The sequence below is a fragment of the Periplaneta americana genome, chromosome 1, assembly GCF_040183065.1.
Source record: "Periplaneta americana isolate PAMFEO1 chromosome 1, P.americana_PAMFEO1_priV1, whole genome shotgun sequence".
Lineage (NCBI taxonomy): Eukaryota > Metazoa > Arthropoda > Insecta > Blattodea > Blattidae > Periplaneta > Periplaneta americana.
Window position 1 is genome coordinate 207,633,778 of NC_091117.1, and position 23,608 is coordinate 207,657,385.

The window sequence follows — 23,608 nt, forward strand, 5'->3', positions numbered from 1 at the left end:
CATAGGGATAGTGTGAGCGCCCTAAGACCATTCTTACAAAACTAGAGCAACGTTCCTGGATCAAAATTGAAATGGCACGAGGTCATAGTGCACAGGAATGTTTTCAGGAACTGCGTGAAGCATGTGGCGATGCAGTGTTGCCATATCGCACAGTTGCACGATGGGTTAAAGCATTCCGGGAAGGCCTTGTTGCACCGGTACCAAAGGGAAAGTGACGACTTTCTTGGACGAATTGTTGCTATGGACAAAACCTGGACTCGCTCGCATGAACCAAACTTGAAACGCCAATCAAATGAATGGAAGCATCCGGTTCTCCTCGTCCAAAGAAAGTGCGCCCTACACAAAGTGCTGTGAAGGAGATGTTCATTGTGGCGTATGACAATGATGGGGTAATACTGCACCACGCTGTATCTCCAAGGCAGACGGAAAACGCGGACTACTGGAACATCCACCGTACTCACCCAATATGATCCATGCGATTACGATCTTTTCACCAAAGTGAAAGAACCACTGCGAGGGACCCGGTACAATACCAGAGATGAACTTATCTGTGCTTTAGGGCGGTCAATACAGAACATCAATAAAGATGGACGCACTGATGGTGTATGACGCCTTCCAAACATTTGGCAAAAGGTAATAAATAAGGGGGGCGACTATATAGAAGGTACGTAAATGTTGTACCCCTGTGAATAAAGGCTTGTCAGAAATATCGAACTGTTGCCATTACTTTTATCCAACCCATGTATAACTGAATGCAAAATGTCCAGCAACTTGTATAGACTTATTTCAGTGACATGTAGTAGTAGTTTGCTACACAAGATGTATTGTATGTACGAGAGTTTTTCGAAACTAAAGCCTCTATTTTTACTTTCTCATTGTACGAAGTGTGAAGAAGAACTGTGATACTGCAAAAATTTTATTTCTAGATTTAAAGTTGCATAACATAGAACTACACGCATTGTATTCCTCACCTAACATAATTAGAAATATATTAGATACAGACATTTGAGATGGGCATGTAGCACGTATGGACGAATCCAGAAATGCATACAGAGTGTTAGTCGAAAGGCCTGAGGGAAAAAGATCTTTGGGGAGGCCGAAACATAGATGGGAGGATAATATAAAAATGGATTTGAGGGAGGTGCAATATGATGGTAGAGACTGGATTAATCTTGCTTATGTGAGGGCGGAAATGAACCTCAGGGTTCCTTAAAAGCCATTTGTAAGTATGTAAGATTTTCAAGGAAATATTCGTTTTCAGCACCTGTGCTACTGACAGAGTGATTTTTTTATAAATATTTTCTATATACTGTATAAGTATTTTTCCTAAACTAATGGATGGATTTTATTTATATTTATTACTGGTATCTAGAATATCTGTCATTTTTCTGAAAAACCTATTTCATTTTTTTAATCTTCTGTCTATATGCATATATTAGGTATTTTCTCTAAACTACTGGATGAATTTTATTCATATTTAATATCTAGAATATCTGGCATTTTCCTGAAAAATATAGTTCTTTTTCAAATCTTCTATCTATATACATGTATTTTTCCTAAACTATCGGAATCATTTATTCATAATTAGTTTACAGAGTATTTGTCTTTTATTTAAACCTCACTTCAACACTGCTTCGAAATTAATTAATATGAACAAAATTCGTTTTGTAGATTAGGAAACTCGGCTATGTATGTGTATAAATTCGAGGCTGTATAAACAGTTGACAGAATTTGACGAAACAAGAAATGACTGCACCCTACCACTATGTTCTCAAGAACCTGACTATACACTGTATTGGATAAGAGTAATAGCCAAGGAAGATTAGTTACATGTTGTTAACATGTTAAGATAACTCATATGAGGAAATGGCAATCTCTCTTTTTCTCAACACCTCAAGGTTTACGTGAACAGTGATAGTGAAGTGGATGATGATACCAGTGCAAGAGAGATGGCAGAAGAAGATTATTCAACCAATACCACTGAAGTGATGAAATGCCAGCCCTCTGTATCCGAAATTAAAGCTATTAAGCACTTTGGAAAACGAATTATGTGTCTTTCACGTGTTAAATTTTATGTTATCTTGTTAACATGTTTCGGCCTGCTATTGGCCATCATCAGAACTGGTTGTTGCTGGTCTTGGCGCCTTTTGTTTTGTTTCCTGTGGGGCTGTGTTTGTGTAGTGTAATGTGGAGTCAACGAGCGTGTGTGTGTGTGTGTGTGTGTGTGTTCTGAAATTGAGTTGTGTATTGAGAATTTCATTTGGATGTGTTTTTGTGTGTTTGTATATTTCGTATTGTTCTAGTGTGTTTAGTTTCTGGCTTTTTGGTTGGATGTGTAGAATTTCCATGTCTGTGTTGATGTCTCTGTATGTGTGGTTAGCATTTGTGATGTGTTCTGCATATGTGGAAGTGTTTTGTAATTCTGTTATGGCTGTGATGTGTTCTTTGTAACGTGTTTGAAATGATCTGCCTGTCTGTCCTATGTAGAAGTTGTTGCAGGTGTTACATTTGAGTTTGTATACACCTGTGTGGTTGTATTTCTTTGTTTGTGTTGTTTGTGTGTTGAGATGTTTTTGTAGAGTATTATTTGTTCTGTATGCGATGTTGTAATTTAATTTCTTGAATGAGGTTGCAATCTTGTGTGTGTTTTTGTTTTAATACGTTAGTGTAATGTATTTTTTGTGTTCTTGTGTTTGTATTGTATTCTTATGTTTTTGTGATTACGTTTTGTCTTTCGTATTATGTTGTCTATTATGTTGGGGTTGTATCCGTTTTCTTGTGCTATGTTCTGTTTAAGCGGTGAATTTAAGAGACCTTAAAATTTAATGAGAAAAAAGAAGTTTCAGTTTAGAGAACCTTGAAGAATTTTTAACAACACATTGTCACATAATTTGTTCTTATTTTTTAAATTGTTTCGGGCATAATTGTGTACTCCCTACGTATTCTGTTAGTTCATTATCAATTTATTTTTAGGTGGTAGTTTTGTTTAAAAATATTTACACTGTGAAAACAGCTTAAATCTTTAACAACTTTTTTTTGTTTGTGATATAAAAAGTGGCAGATAATTGAATTATTTATTTTTATTAGAGTCTGGATGAAACTATTAGATTATGAATTGACAATTTCGCATTTAATTGTCTTTTAAGATGTAAGACTATGCACACAGCTTTAATTAAATATATGTTAAACTTATAGAAAAAGAAAAAAAATAAATCTACATAAAGATTAATTTTTTGGTCCTACAGAATTATGTGTTATCTGTAATAACCAAAAAAATAAATGCCTATACAGTGTTTAATTTTATTAGTGTTAATTGTTTATATTAAGCAACTATTTCCTGAAAATTTTAGTGCCTTTTCCCCTGTTTACGTGTAATTTTAAGTGCCTATCACTCAGAACTCTACTTATAATCATCTTTATTCACATATTTAAACATGCAAATAAAAATTTTTAAGCACGTAAACAAATCACTTCACTATATATACAATTCCTACTCAGTGTTACAGAGGTCACAATGCTGCTCCTTGAGTAGCTTGCTGATAGTCTGACACCATTTTCCGACTCTTCATCTCTTATTTACTATTGATTTCATTTACAAGGTCATAGTCTTTCAAGATAATGACAGTATGATATGAACTACTTGACTGTATATTGAGGCGTTTGATGACAATCAATGACCAGTCGTAGTGATAAGGTTAATGCTGTTTAGAGAAATCCGTAAAGTTCAATAATGAACGTACTGGTAATTCAAGAAATAATATGGTGTCTAATTTTAGTAATAACTCTAGATAAAGCTGTCGCACAGAAATACGAACCAACATGGGACAGTATAGATGCTCGACCTATACCTCAGTGGTATGATGATGCCAAATTTGGCATTTTCATTCACTGGGGTGTTTTTGCAGTACCAAGCTTTGGCTCTGAATGGTTCTGGGACTTTTGGAAAGGTAAGTGTACGCATGAAAATATTTCGTTCCTTTACGAAAATAGTACATTATGCAACGAGCCTATAAGGGTAGCAATTAAGACGCGAGTATGTTTGTTTATGAAACGAGCGCAAGAGAGTTCCATAATTTTCATACGAGCGTCTTAATTACCATTATAGGCAAGTTTCATACGACTTTTTATGCTCTACCATATTTCTAACTTGAAATTTTTCAGAAGTATTCATGTTATGGTTATGTAAGTGAGGAGCGGAACTGACCTGAATTGTGAGATGTGCGTAGACGCGAAAGTATTGATTTTTTCCGAAACACGAATGTCATTGACCTTGATATAATCTAGATAATAACATGAACATTAGGCTTGATATAACCTGGAAATTGATTTAGAATTGAAAAACGAGATGACAAATTGAATTTATTTGAATATTATTTACAATTAACGCTAATTATTATAGTAACAGAACATAACCTTCTGCGACAGTATTGGATTTCCAGCCTCCGTGACTTTTCGCTAATTGTCTTTCGATTGCATATCCGAGAATAATCGATACTTGCGGTTTTATAATGGTACAATCAGTACAATGGTGATTTCTCATTGGCTGAACAAATGAATTATAATGAATAGGTGTACTTTAATGAGGTGCATAATTACTACATTTCGGCATGGTCGAGCATAAAATTAATTTATACAATAATCATTTACATGAAAATAACGCTTTCCGATTGGAATTACATGTTTTGTTTGTAATATTTACCAAGGTAAATTCTATACAAATTATATTTTCGTTGTGAATAGGGCACTAGGATATAATGGCTGTATCTATGAGTAAAATTTGCATTTATTTTCCAAAAATTGAATTATCTAATAGCAGTTTCATGTGTCCTACTAGCTTCTTGAGTTGATGCATATTCATCTTCCAATTACACGATGTGTAAAGGAAAAAGTATCCCTGTGCCTATCGTGAAGTCAAACATAAATATTGATCTCTATGGTTCATGACAGATGGACTAGATAGGAGACAAAATGTTAGCATCAAAGTCTGATCACCATTTAGTCACGGAAGGACTCAGTCATGGAAAATAAAAAAAGTCAACTAACAATGTTTAAATTTTAGAATGATAAACTACGCACTGAATATTATATACAAAATAATGAAACAAAACACATCGGACAAGCAAAAAATAAACACGTTTAAAGTTATTTCTACGGGAAAATGGCGTCCTAGCAGCCTAGAAATCACCAATATTTTAAGCCCTACAGCCTCGAAAGATTTCTTGGAAAACAAATGAGGGAGATAAAGTGGACCTCAGAACTTTTATAAAATTAATACGAAGGAACAAATTCAAAGAGTGCCTAGACTTTACTGTCACTGTTCACAAAAATATGTTCATACAAGGCAGTAATTACAATTAATCTCTTAAAGCATCAACATATTTGGATACATATAGGTATAGCCCATACCTCTTTATTTGCCACTTTATAGTTGAGAGTAATTTCGAGTAGGCCACTTTTCGATATAACTTCATATAAAATAGTGGTTTTTACTAGTTACAGCATAAAATGTATGGTACGACAATTGTTGGCAATTTCACATTGCTTTTTCTATTACATTCTATCATATGGTGCGAATAGGAAGAATACTAATATAACTTTCAATACTGGTACGTCATTTGATATTAAAAAGTACTGTAGTACCATTGATTCTTATCAAGTTCAGTACTATCAATTAAAGACAATGAAGTTAAAATGCTTAAAATATATATATATATATATATAATCTTCATCTTACGATGTTTGGGTGACGTATATACGTCCGTTGATGTGACATATTAATGAATTAAATACCATTATAGTCACAATCATGCCATGGTATGAAAGAAAAATTTCTGAGCGCCTGACCAGAGACCAGGAAGTCGCAGGTTCGATTCCCGCTCGAGGTTGTGAAATTTTTCTTTCATACCATGGCATGATTGTGACTATAATAGTATTCATTCATTCATATATATATATATATATATTTTTTTTTTTTTTCCGTCGGATCCCGGCCAACTAATCACTCATAACGAGTGCACCTCAGCACATGTGTGGACTTTGGTCCTACGTTCATACACATCTATGACATAGTGCAGAGGGCGGCCACCAGAGGGAACCCAAGAGTTGGAGCTTAATCTGAGACGATTCTGTCTGACGCCGGGGTTGTATCCGGTGTGGCTTAGTGGATAAAGCATCAGCACGTAGAGCTAAAAACCCGGGTTCAAATCCCGGCGCCGGAGAGAATTTTTCTCCGTTCCATTACTCTTACATAGTAAAATGCTTAAGTTTAATGGATCTTCTAACTTTGTCTATGCATTACATGGTTATCTTTCATTGGTATATTTTGCTCCTTTAATTCTCCTAAAATTTGCTTTTTGTTTAAGATCAACACAAACAAGAATATATAGATTTTATGAAGGAAAACTACCCACCAGACTTCACTTATCAAGATTTTGCTCGTGACTTTTCTGCTGAGTTCTTCAACCCTGAAGACTGGGCAGACATCTTCCAGAGCTCTGGAGCGAAGTACGCATATATCAATCTGTAAAATTTCCATCAACCACTAAAAGCCATTATATATTTTTTTTAATTGGTTATTTTACAATGCTACGTCAACTGTGATGGTTATCCAGCGTCTAAGTGAGATGAAGATGTTAATTCCAGCGAAATAAGTCCAGGGTCCAGCACCGAAATTTACCCAGCATTTGCTCTTAATGGGTTGAGGGAAAACCCCGGGAAAAGCCTCGACTAGGTTACTTGTCCAAACTGGGATTTGAACCCGGGCTCGCTCGTTTCACGGTCATACGTGCTAATCGTTACTCCACAGTGGCAGACTGCCATTATACTGTATACAGAATAAATTAAATGTAGTATTAACATTGAACTCAATAGTAAAGTGGAAATATAAATATAGTACCTAACATATGACTAATTATTATCAAGAGAGTTAGTCACTGACCTGTAATTAAAAAAACGAGGAAATATTTGTGAGACTGAGAGTAAATTTGATGTGCGTTTTAATGTAAAATACGGTAATAGAAATGTAGTATAAATAAAGCAGCATTTGATAATTATTTCACATAAGGAAGTTTTACACTCTGATCTCTAAATGTTGAAACTTAACTTTTTTTTTTTTTTCGGAATATGTATGATAAGAACTTTATGTTAAATTTTAACGTACCTTGTTAATATGTTTCGACCTACTTTCGGTCATCTTCGGAACTAGTCGTTGTTGGTCTTGGCGCCTCTTGTTTCCTGTGTGGGTGCGTTCGTAGTGTAGAGTCAAAGAGTGTATGTGTTCTGAAATTGAGTTGTGTGTTGAGAATATCGTTGGGGTGTGTTTTCGTGTGTCTGTATATTTCATACTGTTCCAGTGTGTTGAGTTTCTGGCTTTTTGGTTGGATGTGCAGTATTTCCATGTCTGCTGTGTTGATGTCTCTGTAGGTGTGGTTGGCATTTGTGACGTGTTCTGCATATGTGGAGGTGTTTTGTAATTTTGTTATGGCTGTGATGTGTTCTTTGTAACGTGTTTGAAACAAACAACACAAACAAACAATTACAACCATACAGGCGTATACAAACTCAAATGTAACACCTGCAACAACTTCTACATAAGACAGACAGGCAGATCATTTTAAACACGTTACAAAGAACACATCACAGCCATAACAAAATTACAAAACACTTCCACATATGCAGAACACATCACAAATGCCAACCACACCTACAGAGACATCAACACTGCACATCCAACCAAAAAGCCAGAAACTCAACACACTAGAACAATATGAAATATACAGACACACGAAAACACACCCCAACGATATTCTCAACACACAACTCAATTTCAAAACACATACACTCTTTGACTCTACACTACGAACGCACCCACACAGGAAACAAGAGGCGCCAAGACCAACAACGACCAGTTCCGAAGATGACCGAAAATAGTCGGAACATGTTAACAAGGTACGTTAAAATTTAACACAAGAAAGTTCTTATCATACATATTCCGAAGTGATACAGTGTTAAAAGTTGTGTAATCAAGATGTATTAACTTGTTTACTTACTTACTTACAAATGGCTTTTAAGGAACCCGAAGGTTCATTGCCGCCCTCACATAAGCCCGCCAGCGGTCCCTATCCTGTGCAAGAGGTCTTTTTCCCTCCGGTCTCCCAACTAACACTCTATATGCATTTCTGGATTCGCCCATACGTGCTACATGCCCTGTCCATCTCAAACGTCTGGATTTAATGTTCCTAATTATGTCAGGTGAAGAATACAATGCTTGCAGTTCTGTGTTGTGTAACTTTCTCCATTCTCCTGTAACTTCATCCCTCTTAGCCCCAAATATTTTCCTAAGAACCTTATTCTCAAACACCCTGAACCTATGTTCCTCTCTCAGAGTGAGAGTCCAAGTTTCACAACCATACAGAACAACCGGTAATATAACTTGTTTTTGTTTTTAACTTGTTTATAAAAGCAAATACTGAAAAAGCACTTCTACGATAAAAGATCATCTATTCTGCTGCGTTTGTTAAAAAAGCACTTTGAAGCTCAACTATCAGCCTGAAGAAGAGTGATCAGATAGTGGAAAATTAATGAAATAGCAGAGGAACTGTAGGAAGCCTGCCTCAGCTGTTCAGTTAAGCAAGTAAATAGGTTGTGCCTTTTGTTACAATGTTTTAACTAGATTTATTCTTTAAAAATTGCCTAAAATAAACATAAACCAAATTGCCATTTTACATTATTTTATGGTAAAAATTTCAACAGAGGTACGGTACTGGCACCTGGAATATTGATACTTGATTCGGAAAATTTAAAAGTAAAAGAAAAGGGAAAAAGACCTTTAGGGAGGCCGAGACGTAGATGGGAGGATAATATTAAAATGGATTTGAGGGAGGTGGGGTATGATGATAGAGACTGGATTAATCTTGCACAGGATAGGGACCGCTGGTGGGCTTATGTGAGAGCGGCAATGAACCTTCGGGTTCCTTAAAAGCCATTTGTAAGTAAGTAAGTAAAAGAAATATAAACGAAATAAAAGAACAGAAATACCTTAAATTGTAACAGAAACTGCATTCGATTTTACAGATATGTGATTCTCACTAGTAAACATCATGAAGGATATACTCTATGGCCATCCAAAGCAAGTTTCAGTTGGAATGCCATGGATGTAGGACCAAACAGAGATCTAGTAGGTAAGAACAGTAAAGTACCAGTAATTAAACGTGGCAACTCTATTAAATTGAGTGAATGAAGGCGAAACTACGAATAGCAGAGAAACCATTGTTACACTCGGGACAGAATATCTAGAAGCTTGGAGGCCGTTACTTTTAAGAGGTCCGACCACCCTCTCCTCCCGCACTAGCAGGTACGGTACCATTCATCTGCAAAAAATGTTCTGAACGGAAGTTATTGTATTGTGAGAGCGCAGCTGGATCAGTGAAAGTAAGTGGTCAACGTTTTCAGTTTGTAGTGCAACGAACAATTCCGCTGTGTGTGGGCTCTTCTGTAGTGATGTCACTGAAGCCTCTAGCTGTTCTGTCCCCGGTGTACTGTGACACTATCAGATTAGCATCGAATATTCAGTAAGCTTTTTGCTGCTAGTACTGCTAAAATCTTATGGTGTTTGGGTAAAGAAGTCATAAAACTGAGTTTTGAGATAAATGAAAATTAAATTTTGGATCCTTATTACGAATAATTTTCTACACAAATAAAGGACATCAAATGCTAGCATTATTTTGCTTCTTGCACACCCACTTGTAGAATTTAACTTATGTATTCACCTAGGGAACAAAACTTCATTAGCACAAAAAATGACAATCACCTTTACCCGAACTTCATCAAATCAATCACAGACTTTTTGTATTGGTGGTGTATGCTTGGTGAAATTAATGTCACATTACTGCTTGTCTTAACAGATGAATAATCAACTATTCTCCATACAGTTTGAGGCTGACTTGACAAGCCTTGGCAACAGTTACAGATTTAGAAATATCTAACAGGCAGTTACCGGTAGTAAAAATAATTACTTTTACCACACATAACCAATTCCACTGTTACGGCATTAACAGACCTACACTTTTCTTCATCTGCTATATCATTATCATCCATACTGCATTTTTCTCTCACTTCTCACACGGCTTCTTAACGAATTGTAAAATATTTGTTTGGAACTTACATTTCGACATTTTATAATTTCTTATAAAGTAACTATGTTACAGTATATAATCACAGTCTATATAGTCACGAAGCTTGAGTTTTGAGGGTGCTAGAAACAATAGACTGTGACGGTTCTATTTTGCATTGCCTGTAATGAGGCGATATAAGCGATCCTAGTGGTGAGCAACTATCTAATGTTTGCATATTTACTACGTATTGAGCTTCGCGACTGTATATACTAGACTATGATATAATTCACCTGTATGAACTGATTACTTCGCATCTCAATTCAGAAGTCGAATGTACTAGCTATTGTGAAGTACGATAACAAAGATGCTGGCAGCAAACTTAGCTACAGCATGGTAGGGGTGGATACCGTTAGTTTTCTGTTCCAAAATCTGAGCTATTGTTAAACTCCATGGTAACACTTACCTGGTCTATTCACTGCGAAATGGAAAAGGAGTTTTTATGTGAAAGCAAAATAATATGAAGTTAGGAGAGTGAAGAAATCATATAAGTATGAATTAAAAAATAATACTTTGTCACATTATAAATAAAAAAAGTCTTTGAAATAATAGGGAGGGGGGTCTATAGCCTCCTGGACTCCCCTTGTATCCACGTCTGACTAGTGCACTTCCTTGCAAAGGTTCTTGGGGCTTATGTTAACATGTATGTAAGCTTCTGGCCCTAAAATCAAATCATAAAAGCTAGTCCTAGATCTTGTCACATAGAATACAAACCATTCATGACAACTGAGGAAATTCTTTCATACATTTCAGGAGAACTAGCAGCAGCTATTAGGCAAAACACAAATCTCAAGTTTGGATTGTATCATTCGCTGTTTGAATGGTACAACCCCTTATATAAACAGGATGAAGCAGCAAACTTTACCACTCAGAATTTTGTGCATCAGAAGACTATGCCTGAACTGTATGAACTGGTACGTAATGTGTTTTTTGGAATGGTTAGACACCAAGTTGAAAACACTGTTTTTTTTTTTTTTTAAACATATAGAGGGCCCAAGAAAATTTAAACACAATATTCAACTTGAAAAGATCCTGCATAAAACTGTATTACTAAATTCATACACATCAAGAGATGGCAGTAAGAAATGTTTAACAACTACAGTGCGTTCGCCTATGGGTGGGGCCAGGAAAGCGGCCTGCCTGCGGTGTCACTTGCGAGAATCGCCTATCCGTAAGCTTCTGCTTTCTCTACTATACTCTGTAGGGTTTTAATTTTAAAAGTTTAGCAACAGTAAAGACTGATATTTTTGAAACACTAACTTCCTGTGAAACACGTCTTAGAGATTTATTAGGAGAGCGTGTAAATTATGCAATGATTTCATCAATTTTTTCTTCCGTCAATACTCTTTGTTTTCGCTCAGGAATTGTAGCATTTATCGACTCTGTTGTCCTAATTTGTTAACAGGACGTCTAACAGTTTCTCTACCCTGAATTGGAGCACCCGAATATTTCACTTCAAATTGCCTATGCACCTCTCTACATGACTCTGTTTTCACATATGCATCATACATAAAAACTCTCTGTTCAAGCGTGAATTTTGCGTTTTGCATTGTTAACAAATTTTACACACACGCTGAATATTTAAGCAACTGTGCCAAGGAACTGCACTGTACGTGTTAAATACTGCAACATCTGGCTCACAACTGATAACTTGTCGACCTTGACATCCTTGATTGTCGAGCGTGTCTCAACAACTGCACGCACAAAGTGGCGTATCAGTACATGCCGCTTTCCTGGCCTCACTCGTAGGTGAACACTCTGTACTACCTCAGTTCGGAGTACTCGATGTATTTCTAGGTTCAGCAAAGTACTCCATAAGCAACGTTGATCAATGTCTTCACTGTGATGGTTGCACAATTGCACATGCCATTTCAATTTTTTCACATAATTCCGTCAATTTAACTGGTTTTCTGCAATATAGCACACAAGTAAAAGCGGAGAGGAGTTCAATCAGGTGAATGGAGGTTATTCATCCTATCCATTGGTCTGACATGGTCTCGTCGAAGTAGGTTATCATGTCTTGGTGATAGTGTGGTGGTGTGCCATCTTGTTGAGAATTTCTCATTCCTGTAGAGTGCACAAATGGTACATAAAACCACGTCTTGATGTGTGTACCAATTTAATAAGAAAGTTTTTAAGCAGATATTTTGCACGTTGAAGTGCGTGCACATTTCTTGGATTCCTCTATAGGTACTGAAAATAGGTAAAGGATAAACACGAAATTCAACTTTCATTTAAGTTAACACTGTTTTATGAAGATGTATGAATAGCGACAAAATTGTAAGTACCAGTATACTGGATAAGAAGAAAATAACGTAAGAAAGCAACAGTACACACATATGTACATACCTGCATACATATGCACATACAGTGAAACCTCTCATTTACGAACATCGAAGGAACATAACAATCTGTCCGCATCTGGGAGGTGTCCTTTTTTGGGAGGGATGCTCCCCAATCTAACAGTAAATTTATAATATGCATTATGTATCCCTTCACGCTTTAAATGAAATGTATTACTATAGTTTAATTCTAAATACAGTATACTGTACTATAGTAAATTCTTTGCAACTCTGACTACAGTAGATAAGACCGAAAAAGGAAAATACAGTACTGTGCCATGCAATTTTATCTAGGTCTACAGTTATGCAGTACTGTAATTTACAGTTTTCAACTTAACCTTTACGTTCAGGTGCCATGTCTCTCGAAACAGAACAACTGATTGAAGTGAAGAGAATAATCCTACTAACCCTATCATGTGTCGAATACAATTTCACAATCGCGGAAACCTTAGACCCATCAGACAGGTTAAAATTTTATCCACCCACTTCCAGCTAACAAGGGGTAGCTGGCTGGGCTAGTGATAGCCTACGAGACCCTTATTGTCTTCTTTCATATTAAGGAATTTCTGTACAGTTCTCGAAACTAAATTTTCCATTTTTGTAACACATTAGGTCTTGAACTCCAAGTTCTGTCCACAGTCAGGAGGTAAAGCAAGTTTTAGGACTGTAAAACAGCTGTCCATGTCCGTGTCTGAGAGTGTCCGTAAACGAGAGTTAAATTTTTTATTATTTCTATATTATTTCTTTTGGGACATAAAAATCTGTATATGAGGAGTGTCCGTATCTTGGAGGTGTCCGTAAGGAGAGGTTTCACTGTACATGCATACATACATACATACATACATACAAACATACATACCAGTACGTGTATGTACAGTAAGGATGCATGTATGTAAAATTAATTTACATAGCTGATCTACTAGATACATAAATGAAGTCGCTCACTTCAAGATGACAACCTAATTACTGCACAAAACAACAATAACCACTTACATAATGTGTAATTTTTATAATTTATTATGAAGTGATTCATTCTAGGTAGAAAATTACAAACCAGAGGTTATCTGGTCAGATGGGGAGCAGCCTGCAGATGCTGATTACTGGACTTCTAAGGAGTTCATAGCATGGCTCTATAATGACAGTCCTGTCAAAGACACAGTCGTTATTAATGACCGCTGGGGCAAAGGAACTGTTGGTGTACATGGTGGATACTACACATATGCTGATCGTTACAACCCAGGTGTACTGTCAATTCAATAAGTTACTCTTTTATATTGGATTTTTTTTTTTTCATGATGAGTGAAAATTGTGCCAATATTATAATTTCATGTCGTTTTTCCACCAAAAATCTCACTGATGTAGCTGGAAATTGAATCAAGGAATGCCCCAAGAGGGAATTTTTCTCTTCTGGTGAGAGATATGAGTAACTGTAATGAACTATGGTGAAATATTCATTTCTGCCATTGTATTTTGTTTTAGTATCCAACAATCAATATCCTGTTCATAATATAATATTAAAATAATATTAAAATTCAACAATTTATAATATACATCTAGATTAAACAGTTAATATTGAACTTGTCAACTGGGGATTTATAAACTTAATTCAACGTTCTGAAGATGGCTCCCAAGCTGAAACTAGTCAACTAGGTATTTATAAACTCGGTTCAATATTAACACGTGAAAGTAATCACCATATATTATATCCCATAATTTATGATAATTGTTGTCCATTAGAAATATTGTTCCAAATCACCATCTTGAATGCAGGGTAGGGCAGTTAGGAAATGGCAATACTAAGATACTGTACCGATAAATTGAAGTACAATTTCTAACACCCGCTATTTTAGCTCGTTCTTACATTTTTATTGCAATTTAATGTAATAAATGTTTACCTTTTCAACCAAATAAATACAAATTACATTTTTAAATGCAATACTACGGTAGTAAAATTAACTGAATTAATAAACAAGTATCTAAATTAAATGTTAACAAGACTGAATATAATTATATTCGCGATACTGTTATTTCCGGCGTGACTCCTCCTCTTTGCTTACGTCTTAGGAAGTGAAGGCTCTATAAAGTCTAGGTAGGTAGTATCGTTCGCCATTTTTGTTCTTTCGTTGCCGAGCTACCAGACGAGGGATCTATTTGCCACACAGTTAAACATTATCATGTCGTAGCTCCTATGATAATAAATCAAACGCACTGCAATTGAGAAAATAATTGAGCGGCAAATAACGTCCTCATGTGCTTTCTGCGAACGCCAACAAAAGAGCCAAAATGGCGGGCGATTATATATTAAGTATTTATCCAGCCTTAGGAAATGCTTTACATCTTCATCAGCGAATCACAAGACGCACACGTTTAAATGTAGCCGACCTGCAACGTGATTGGCTGCCAGAAATTAGAGCGATGGGACTACAGTGTTATGTATATATGGCAATACAGAACACACTCCTTAAAAGATTTACTTCTGGTTTAAAATGATGTTGGTTTTGTAGGTATACACTCTAAAAACATTACTGAAAGTAACTTCCTTATATTTTATCACTTTACTGTTATAGTAATTTTACACACAATCAATTTCCCTTCCCTCCGCTCTCTTTCTTTTACTGTGAATGATAAGTAAGGTTATGATTGATACTGCGTAGGCGAGTAAAGAAACTCTATTTCTGGTTGACATCACTTCACAAAAAGAAATTTGATTCATCCCATTGCATTAAACACTCATGGAAAATTTAGCTACGTACTAGTAGGCCTACAACAAGTACTGAATTTGTTTTCGCGGACATGAAATTAAGTTTGCACAATTTTGAACAACAACTTTTTAATATTTCCGGAAAAAACTCACAGTCACAAATGGATACCAAATCCGTTTTTAGCCAGTTATGTTCAACTGACTTAAATTTTAAAAAAAGGTAAGAAACTCACTGAAATGTATACATACTGCTGTAATGTTAAAACTAGACTTTTTCGCTCAGTGTAGATCAGATTTCGATCAAAAGAATGCAAAAACACCTCGAGCTTGCAAAAGTAGCTCTTAATTTTTTTATAACATTTGTAATCTTGTAGGTCTGTTTATACAAAATAAGTTTTTCAGCTAGTAAGATTGTCATCAAAACAAAAGCGAGAAATCTCTTTGAATTGAAAATACCACTGTGTGTGTATCCAATGCACAGTTCAGATTTAAGAAGCTATTTTCTTAAAAAAAAAAAAAAAAAAAAAAAAAAAATAGGCAAGTTTATTGCATTACTAATTTGTTTACTTTATAAGCATGAAATATTTTTTTTATATTCATGCTGAATGTTGCTTATATTCATATTTCTGAATTGAAAATAAATTTATGTTAATAAGGTGCTTTTGGTTTTATTTTGTAATTCATCTCGCGGCCCCCCTCAGCTCTCTACACGACCCCCTAGGGCAGGCATGTCAATTGATGCCCAAAGGAGCAAGCGCACGCTTTAGAGCCCAAGAGAGCCTGAGCACTTTACAGCGGAAAGGAAAGAGACAGACGAAAGAGGTGGTATATGCCGCTTGGTCGAGCTATATTCAGGTATGGCCAGCACTGATTCAATAGATAAAGGGAAGAGAACTTATTAAAACTGTATCCATGTTAATTTTTAGATTTGCCTGAGAAGTATAAGTGCATTATAAGAATGCAAGTTTTAATTTTAATGCTCATTTTTCACAAGTTTGATTTTTTTATTCAAAAGAAATTATTTTCTCAACTTTCAGATATAGGCCTATTTATTTTGCAGCCTTACAGAATATTTTCTAAATCTAATATACCGTATATACGTATTACTGAAGATAGTGTATTGAAAATTTTGAAAATATTTGCATGGAAATTGTTTGTAAGGAAATGAATTAACAAAGCAACTACTATTACATCATAAGCAAAAGATACGTGCCCATGTGTTGTAAAAATGTTAGCTCTATAGCTTCAGCAGATTTCGAGAAAATAATTTAATATTCTGATGATAGGAAGTTGCTCACAAATATCACCTTAAAAGCATAATGCGATAATAGTTTTGTTATGTAATATTAGTTACACTTAAAACAGATACAGTACCTAGGTAATTTTGCTTTGTACTGTAATATTGTTTTGATTAGTTTATTGATTACTTTTGTAAGGCTAAAGATACCATCAATATAAATTCCAACTTATCATGTCATACTCTACCTCTTTCTTTGGAATATCACTTTCTTTATGAATGATGTGTTTCATCCACTTAATACAGTATAATATTATACTACTGTGGAATTTAAGTGAATATTCCTTCTTAACTCTCTATTATGTTATTAAGATTTAAAACACAAGTGCAATATTAAGAAATCAGTGTTAGTACTTTTGTTTTACAGACAATATAGATAATATTAAACAGAAAGAAGCCATATAAAAATAACGACATAAAATTTCACCTTCCATTTGAAGTTTGTGCACCACTGTTTTCTTAATCCAACAGGTTGCTTATTCATATACACAACCCTTCCTCTTTCCATACTTAGCGCTTGCTGCCCGCGCACGACGTCAAGGTCAGAAAAATGCGCTTGCTTTGATATCACTACCCTAGGGAGTCGTGACACCCACTTTGGGAACCACTGGTCTACAGCACTCAGACTGAAGAGTCTATTCTTATATGTGTCAATATAATTATTCTGTGTGACAAATATATTCGCAATGATTATTGTGGTTATACAGTACTAACATTGGCATCGTTTTAACAGGCATGCTACTCGCACATAAGTGGGAGAATTGCATGACGATTGATAAGAGGTCTTGGGGATATCGCAGAAATGCTAAGCTCTCTGAATTCCTCACGATGGATGAACTGCTACAGACTCTAGCCGAAACAATTAGCTGTGGAGGTATGTAACACTAGTTCTTAAAATTTATCTTAATGCGTACGAATATGTGAAATTTCTTAATGATTTCCAAGTCGTAATTTCTTTTATGCTCGACCATGCCGAAATGTAGTAATTATACACCTGGTAGTAGCCCTTTAATTCACCTCATTAAAGTACACCTATTCATTATAATTCAGTTGTTCAGCCAATGAGAAATCACCTTTATACCATTATAAAACCGCAAGTATCGATTATTCTCGGATATGCAATCGAAAGACAATTAGCGAAAAGTCACGGAGGCTGGAAATCCAATACTGTCGTAGAAGGTTATGTTCTGTTACTATAATAATTAGCGTTAATTGTAAATAATATTCAAATAAATTCAATTTGTCATCTCGTTTTTCAATTCTAAATCAATTTCCAGGTTATATCAAGACTAATCTTCATGTTATTCTCTAGATTATATCAAGGTCAATCACATTCGTGCCTCGGAAAAAATCAATACTTTCGCGTCTGCGCACATCTCACAATTCAGGTCAGTTCCGTTCCTCACTTACATAACCATAACATGAATACTTATGAATAATTTCAAGTTAGAAATATGGTCGAGCATAAAAAGTCGTATGAAATTTGCCTGTAATGGTAATTAAGACGCTCGTATGAAAATTATGAAACTCGCTTGTGCTCGTTTCATAAACAAACATACTCGCGTCTTAATTACTACCATTATAGGCTCGTTGCATAATGTACTATTGTTACACTTATAAGTGAAGCGTGGTAAAATTTTGCTTCTGGCAGACGGTTGTTCATAAATGCTTATGATGAATACTCTAAGATATAAATCAGTCTATATTGGAATGATGTTTAAATGATTACAACTTTTTAAAGATAAAAGTTCCAACTAAATATTGTTTCCTCAAAAAAAAAAAAAAAAAAAAATGTGCATTAATATTTTGGACATTCAGCATAGCAGAATTTGCCAGTAAAAACAGTATTCTTAGAGCAATATAATTACACTAAGTAAGTTTATTCATCTACTTGCACAAAATCAGACATTTTCATTGATTAAATTTATCTTCATAAATAGAGCTGTACATACCTATTACTGAAGAAATAAATATTAATAATTGATTAACTAGCGGACTTACTCATGTTAATTATGTTAGTCTGTGCAGCTTACAGCTGTTTCGGTGCTTCATTACACCATCCTCAGAGCTACTAGATCTCGGCGTCATCTCGAACTTCTCTGCCTGTGGGTGCGTTTGAGTGTTGAAAAGTGGAGTCAAATAGTGTGTGTGTACTGAAATTGAATTGTATATCTACATACGCCGATCACATAACCAAAGCTAACCATACATACAATAACATAAATGCGGACATGAAAATCCTACACATACAACCCAAGAACCAAAAACTCAACACACTAGAACAATACGAAATATACAAATACACTAAAACACACCCCGATCAAATTCTAAACACACAGATCAATTTCAGTACACACACACTATTTGACTCCACTTTTCAACAATCAAACGCAACCACACAACAGGCAGAGAAGTTCGAGATGACCCCGAGATCTAGTAGGCTCTGAGGATGGTGTGATGAAGCACCGAAACAGCTGTAAGCCGCACAGACTTACATAATTAACACGAGTAAGTCTGCTAGTTAATCAATTATTTATATTCAAGTGTTAAAAGTAGTGTACGCAAGATTCAAAATGCAATAAATATTATGTAAGAACTAAAATTCTTCATTCAACCATCAGGAAACTTACTCATGAATGTTGGCCCTACCAAGGACGGAATGATTGCTCCAATCTTTGAAGAAAGACTGCGAGATATGGGCTCTTGGCTTGATCTCAATGGAGAGGCCATCTATTATTCTAAACCGTGGACATCCCAAAATGACACTCTTACTCCTGGTGTTTGGTAAGTAAGAGTGGTCTACAGGGTTGTTCCCGATCTCTGATAACGGATTTGAATGACGTTATGTAAGTCAGGAATCACACCGACAGCTGAATTGCAGCGAGAGGTGACAGATCAGTAGGTGCGACAGTTTCTACATTGGACAGACAGGTAGATCATTCCAAACTCGATACAAAGAACACATTAAAGCAATACCAGAGGACACAATACATCTACATATGCCGAACACATAAGTAATACTAACCACACATACAGTAACATAAATACAGACATGTAAATCCTACACATACAACCCAAAAACCAAAAACTCAACACACTAGAACAATATGAAATACACAGACACACTAAAACACACCCCGATCAAATTCTCAACACACAGACCAATTTCAGAACACACACACTATTTGACTCTACATTTCAACACTTTTCAACAATTGAATGCACCCCCACAACAGGCAGCGAAGTTCGAGATGACGCCGCGATCTAGTAGGCTCTGAGAATGGTGTAAAGAAACACCGAAACAGCTGTAAGCCGCACATGCTTACACAATTAACACGTAAGATCGCCATTTAATCAATTATTTATATTCAAGTGTTAAAGTAGTGTACGATAGATTCAACATGGATAATAATTTCATTCACGTTTCAACAAGGTGTAATCCATTCTTCTTTGGAAGAATTTTATCTCTACTGGGATTAGCTTGTTTTCGTCTTGTCTTCTAGTCCAAACTTCGATTCTGTATATCAGTGTACGATTTACCAATGTATTTTAGATCCTCGGTATTGGTAGCATGTTTTATATGATTTGATGTTAAAAACATTTACTATGTCCAGTATCTTCAGAAATATTATTTTAATCTGAATATATTTCCCCCCCTCGCTTTGATCTGGTATATAACAGCTTAGTTAGTTGTATAATCTATATTGACTTGTAATAATTTTATTTCTTACTGACACTTTTATCTTAAATATGCCATAAATTTGAATTCATTATAATCTGCATACTAAAATATTAATTAGGTGCCTAAAGCTTTTGTTATTGAATAAATTTGTCTACAAACAGGTACACCAAGAGTGGGGATAATACAGTAGACTCGTATGTGTATGCCATTGTACTGGACTGGCCTCAGAGTGGGAACTTGACACTTGGTGCACCTCACTTGGTTCAGGAGTCTACGGTTACACTTTTGGGATATACAGGAGACTTGGTGGTAAGACATTCTAATTAACGATACATAACTAATACAAGGATATTGTAATATAATTCTTAAGAAATACAGGGAAAAAAATTCTTAGTAGATTACAATGTTACATAATCAAAGTCTCACAAACAGAAATGATGACTTACACATTGTTCTATATGCTTTTAGGGATGCATACTTATTTGTCATAATATTTATTGAACTTAATGTATTTATCCAGTCTGGAATATTGTACAAATTGTGATATCTTTCTGTAAACTACCACAAGATTTGTAAGAGAATGCTGCCTATGCACAACATGACTATAAAGAAGTACGGTAAATTAATTTATCTGAATACAGAGTGGATGGTAGCCTCTGTATCAAAATTTAACAAGTGATGCTAAATGTTAAATATAACAAAACTCTTAATATATTTTTTCTTCGATGAAGCATCGTTAAGCAGGAAAATAATAAACAGTCATTAAACAATGTTTGCAGCACTCTATTACGGTAATGGCCTGATTGCTAAACAAGCAGATAGGTACAAATAATGTGAACAGTTAATGTCTTGAATCTTTTTTCGCAAATCAAACCGTTTAACCACGAATTTAAATTCAATAATAGCAAAAAACATTGAAATAAATCTTGCACTGCAGCGTATGTCACGTGTTACTGAGTACAGAAGAGGGAAAGGGAAGGTAATGAGTGCACGCCACTTCCTAGAGTAGCTGCACTGTTGTCAAATGCTTCATAGAAACATAGAATTTCCTCTAAAATAGTGAATGTTAGAGAAAAAACTTACATAGAATTTTTAAATCTCTTCTCATGATCTGGCGGCCGGGTAGCTCAGTTGGTAGAGCAGCTGGCTACGGACTGAAAGGTCCGGGGATCGATCCCAGGTGGTGACAGGATTTTTTCTCGTTGCCAAACTTTCGGAATGGCCCCGAGGTTCACTCAGCCTCCTATAAAATTAAGTACCGGGTCTTAACCGGGGGTAAAAGGCAGTCAGAGCGTGGTGCCGACCACACCACCTCATTCTAGTGCTGAGGTCATGGAAAGCATGGGGCTCTACCTCCATGCCCCCCAAGTGCCTTCATGGCATGTTACGGGGATACCTTTTACCTTTACCTTCTCATGATCTATTACCAGTTTCATTTTGGAGCAGAGGTTACCATCCACTCTGTATAGTACTAACAGATTTTAGTGCACAATTATTTCTAGACTATGATCTACAAATTGAAGGGCTACCTGTAAAAAGGGGATGGCTTCACTTTTTGGCCAAATTGATGTTTTGCTTGTTTCATACGTTAAAAAATATGCCCGATCTTTTAGTGCAAGAACGGTGTGATTCCGAGCGTTTAATAGTAAGCTATAGCGGAATTGGAGGTAAGCTTCCAATCATTTAGTTGCAAAAGGTGCTATGCACGTTGCAGGTTACACAGTGGCTCGGTGCATGATCACATTTTCGTCACGCTGGAGTAGATTATTATGACATTAAATCATTGAAAGAATTTTAGTTTTGTCCTTTAAATGTGCAGAAATTTGATAGGAACAAATATAACTTTGCGTTCTGCAAAGACATTTTAAAATGTTACATTTGTTCGGATCAAATGTCTGCACATTTAAAGCACAAAACCAAAATTCTTTCAATAATTTATTATCATAATACGCAGCTCTCTTAAATTGAATGAGCATATTGGGGATTAAATCAAAGGCTTTCTCAAAACACACTATGAAATGTTTCACATAAAACAATTTTTTTTTTTCGAAAAGGAAGCAAAAACGAGCAAAATATTATTAAACTCCTAAGAAAGGGATAGCTCGATGTAACTTACTTGGAATATATATATATATATATATATATATATATATATATTTATTTATATATATATCGGTATATATAATCTGCTATGTCTTATGTTGTAGTTTTATGACATTCGCACAGTAAATGTGTGTTCAGTGTAAAATGTGGCTAATTATATCCAATTTTATTGCGAAAAGGAAATAACTCCATTATTATAGTCGCGACGTTGTTATTCCCGGTGAGACTCGTCCCCTTGCTTACGTCTTAGGAAGTGAAGGCTCTATAAAGTCTAGGTAGGTAGTATCATTCGCCATTTTTGTTCTTTCGTTGCCGAGCTACCATACAAGGAATCTATTTGCCACACCGTTAAACATTATCATGTCGTAGCTCCTATAATAATAAATCAAACCACTCTAATTCAGCAAATAATTGAGCGGCAAATAACGTCTTCGTGTGCTTTCTGCGAACACCAACGAAAGAGCCAAAATGGCGGGCGATTATATTAAGTATTTATCGAGCCTTAAGAAATGAATAACGTCTTCACCAGCAAATCACAAGACGCACACATTTAAATGTAGCTGACCTGCAACATGATTGGCTGCCGGAAATTAGAGCGACGGGATTATAGTTTATATTTTACCTCCTTATATTACTGATTGCAATAAATGAGTGAATGATAAAATGAAGTTTCTGGGTACCTAGGACATACTCTGAAAAAGGAAAGAAGCTCAGAAGTTTAATTTTTTTAGAATATTTTTTGTTGTTTTCCACAACTTTGTAAAAGTGGAGCTACCTCGTTTCTTCAGGGAGTTCTTCAATTACTTCGATAAATGTGTAACTTAAATTCTGGAAATGTTGATTCTGAGTCTCAAGTATCTGAAAGCTAATAGTATGACTGCAATTTTTTTACAGTGGGAAACACGAGGAAATACCACAGTTGTAACATTTCCTGACAAAGCGAGAGTGTCAGGTGAATGGGCGTGGGTGCTCAAGATGACAAATGTGTCCTAAGAAACCAGGCCACAGATTAATCGCAACTGTGTAACGCACGCATAACATTTCATCTCAGCAGTTCCCTGGAAATTAAGTGTATTTTATATAAATGAATAAATAAAAGTATTAAATGGCATGAATATATTAGTATAATAATATGTATACATTCTTACTTTCATCATCAATCACAAATTCCCTCTTTTCATATCACCTATTCCTTCTTTTCATATCATTTCACTTCATCTACACTAATAATAAATCTGTAGCCGAAATTTTTCTGGTAATTTTCGATTTTCCAAAAATAATTGGTCCTAACATATATAATTAACCACCCTGAAA

The 23,608-nt window shown here is 35.4% G+C and overlaps 1 protein-coding gene across 1 annotated transcript; it reads left to right on the forward strand.

Annotated features, from left to right (window-relative positions):
* Positions 1-3,528: 3,528 nt before the first annotated feature.
* On the forward strand, positions 3,529-23,405 carry LOC138706769 (alpha-L-fucosidase-like). Its single transcript, XM_069836438.1, has 9 exons — positions 3,529-3,947; positions 6,363-6,504; positions 9,073-9,179; positions 10,923-11,083; positions 13,550-13,751; positions 17,243-17,383; positions 19,131-19,293; positions 20,353-20,500; positions 23,189-23,405. Exons 1-9 carry the CDS (start codon positions 3,731-3,733, stop codon positions 23,285-23,287), a joined length of 1,380 nt encoding a protein of 459 aa, XP_069692539.1. The 5' UTR covers positions 3,529-3,730; the 3' UTR covers positions 23,288-23,405.
* Positions 23,406-23,608: the final 203 nt, after the last annotated feature.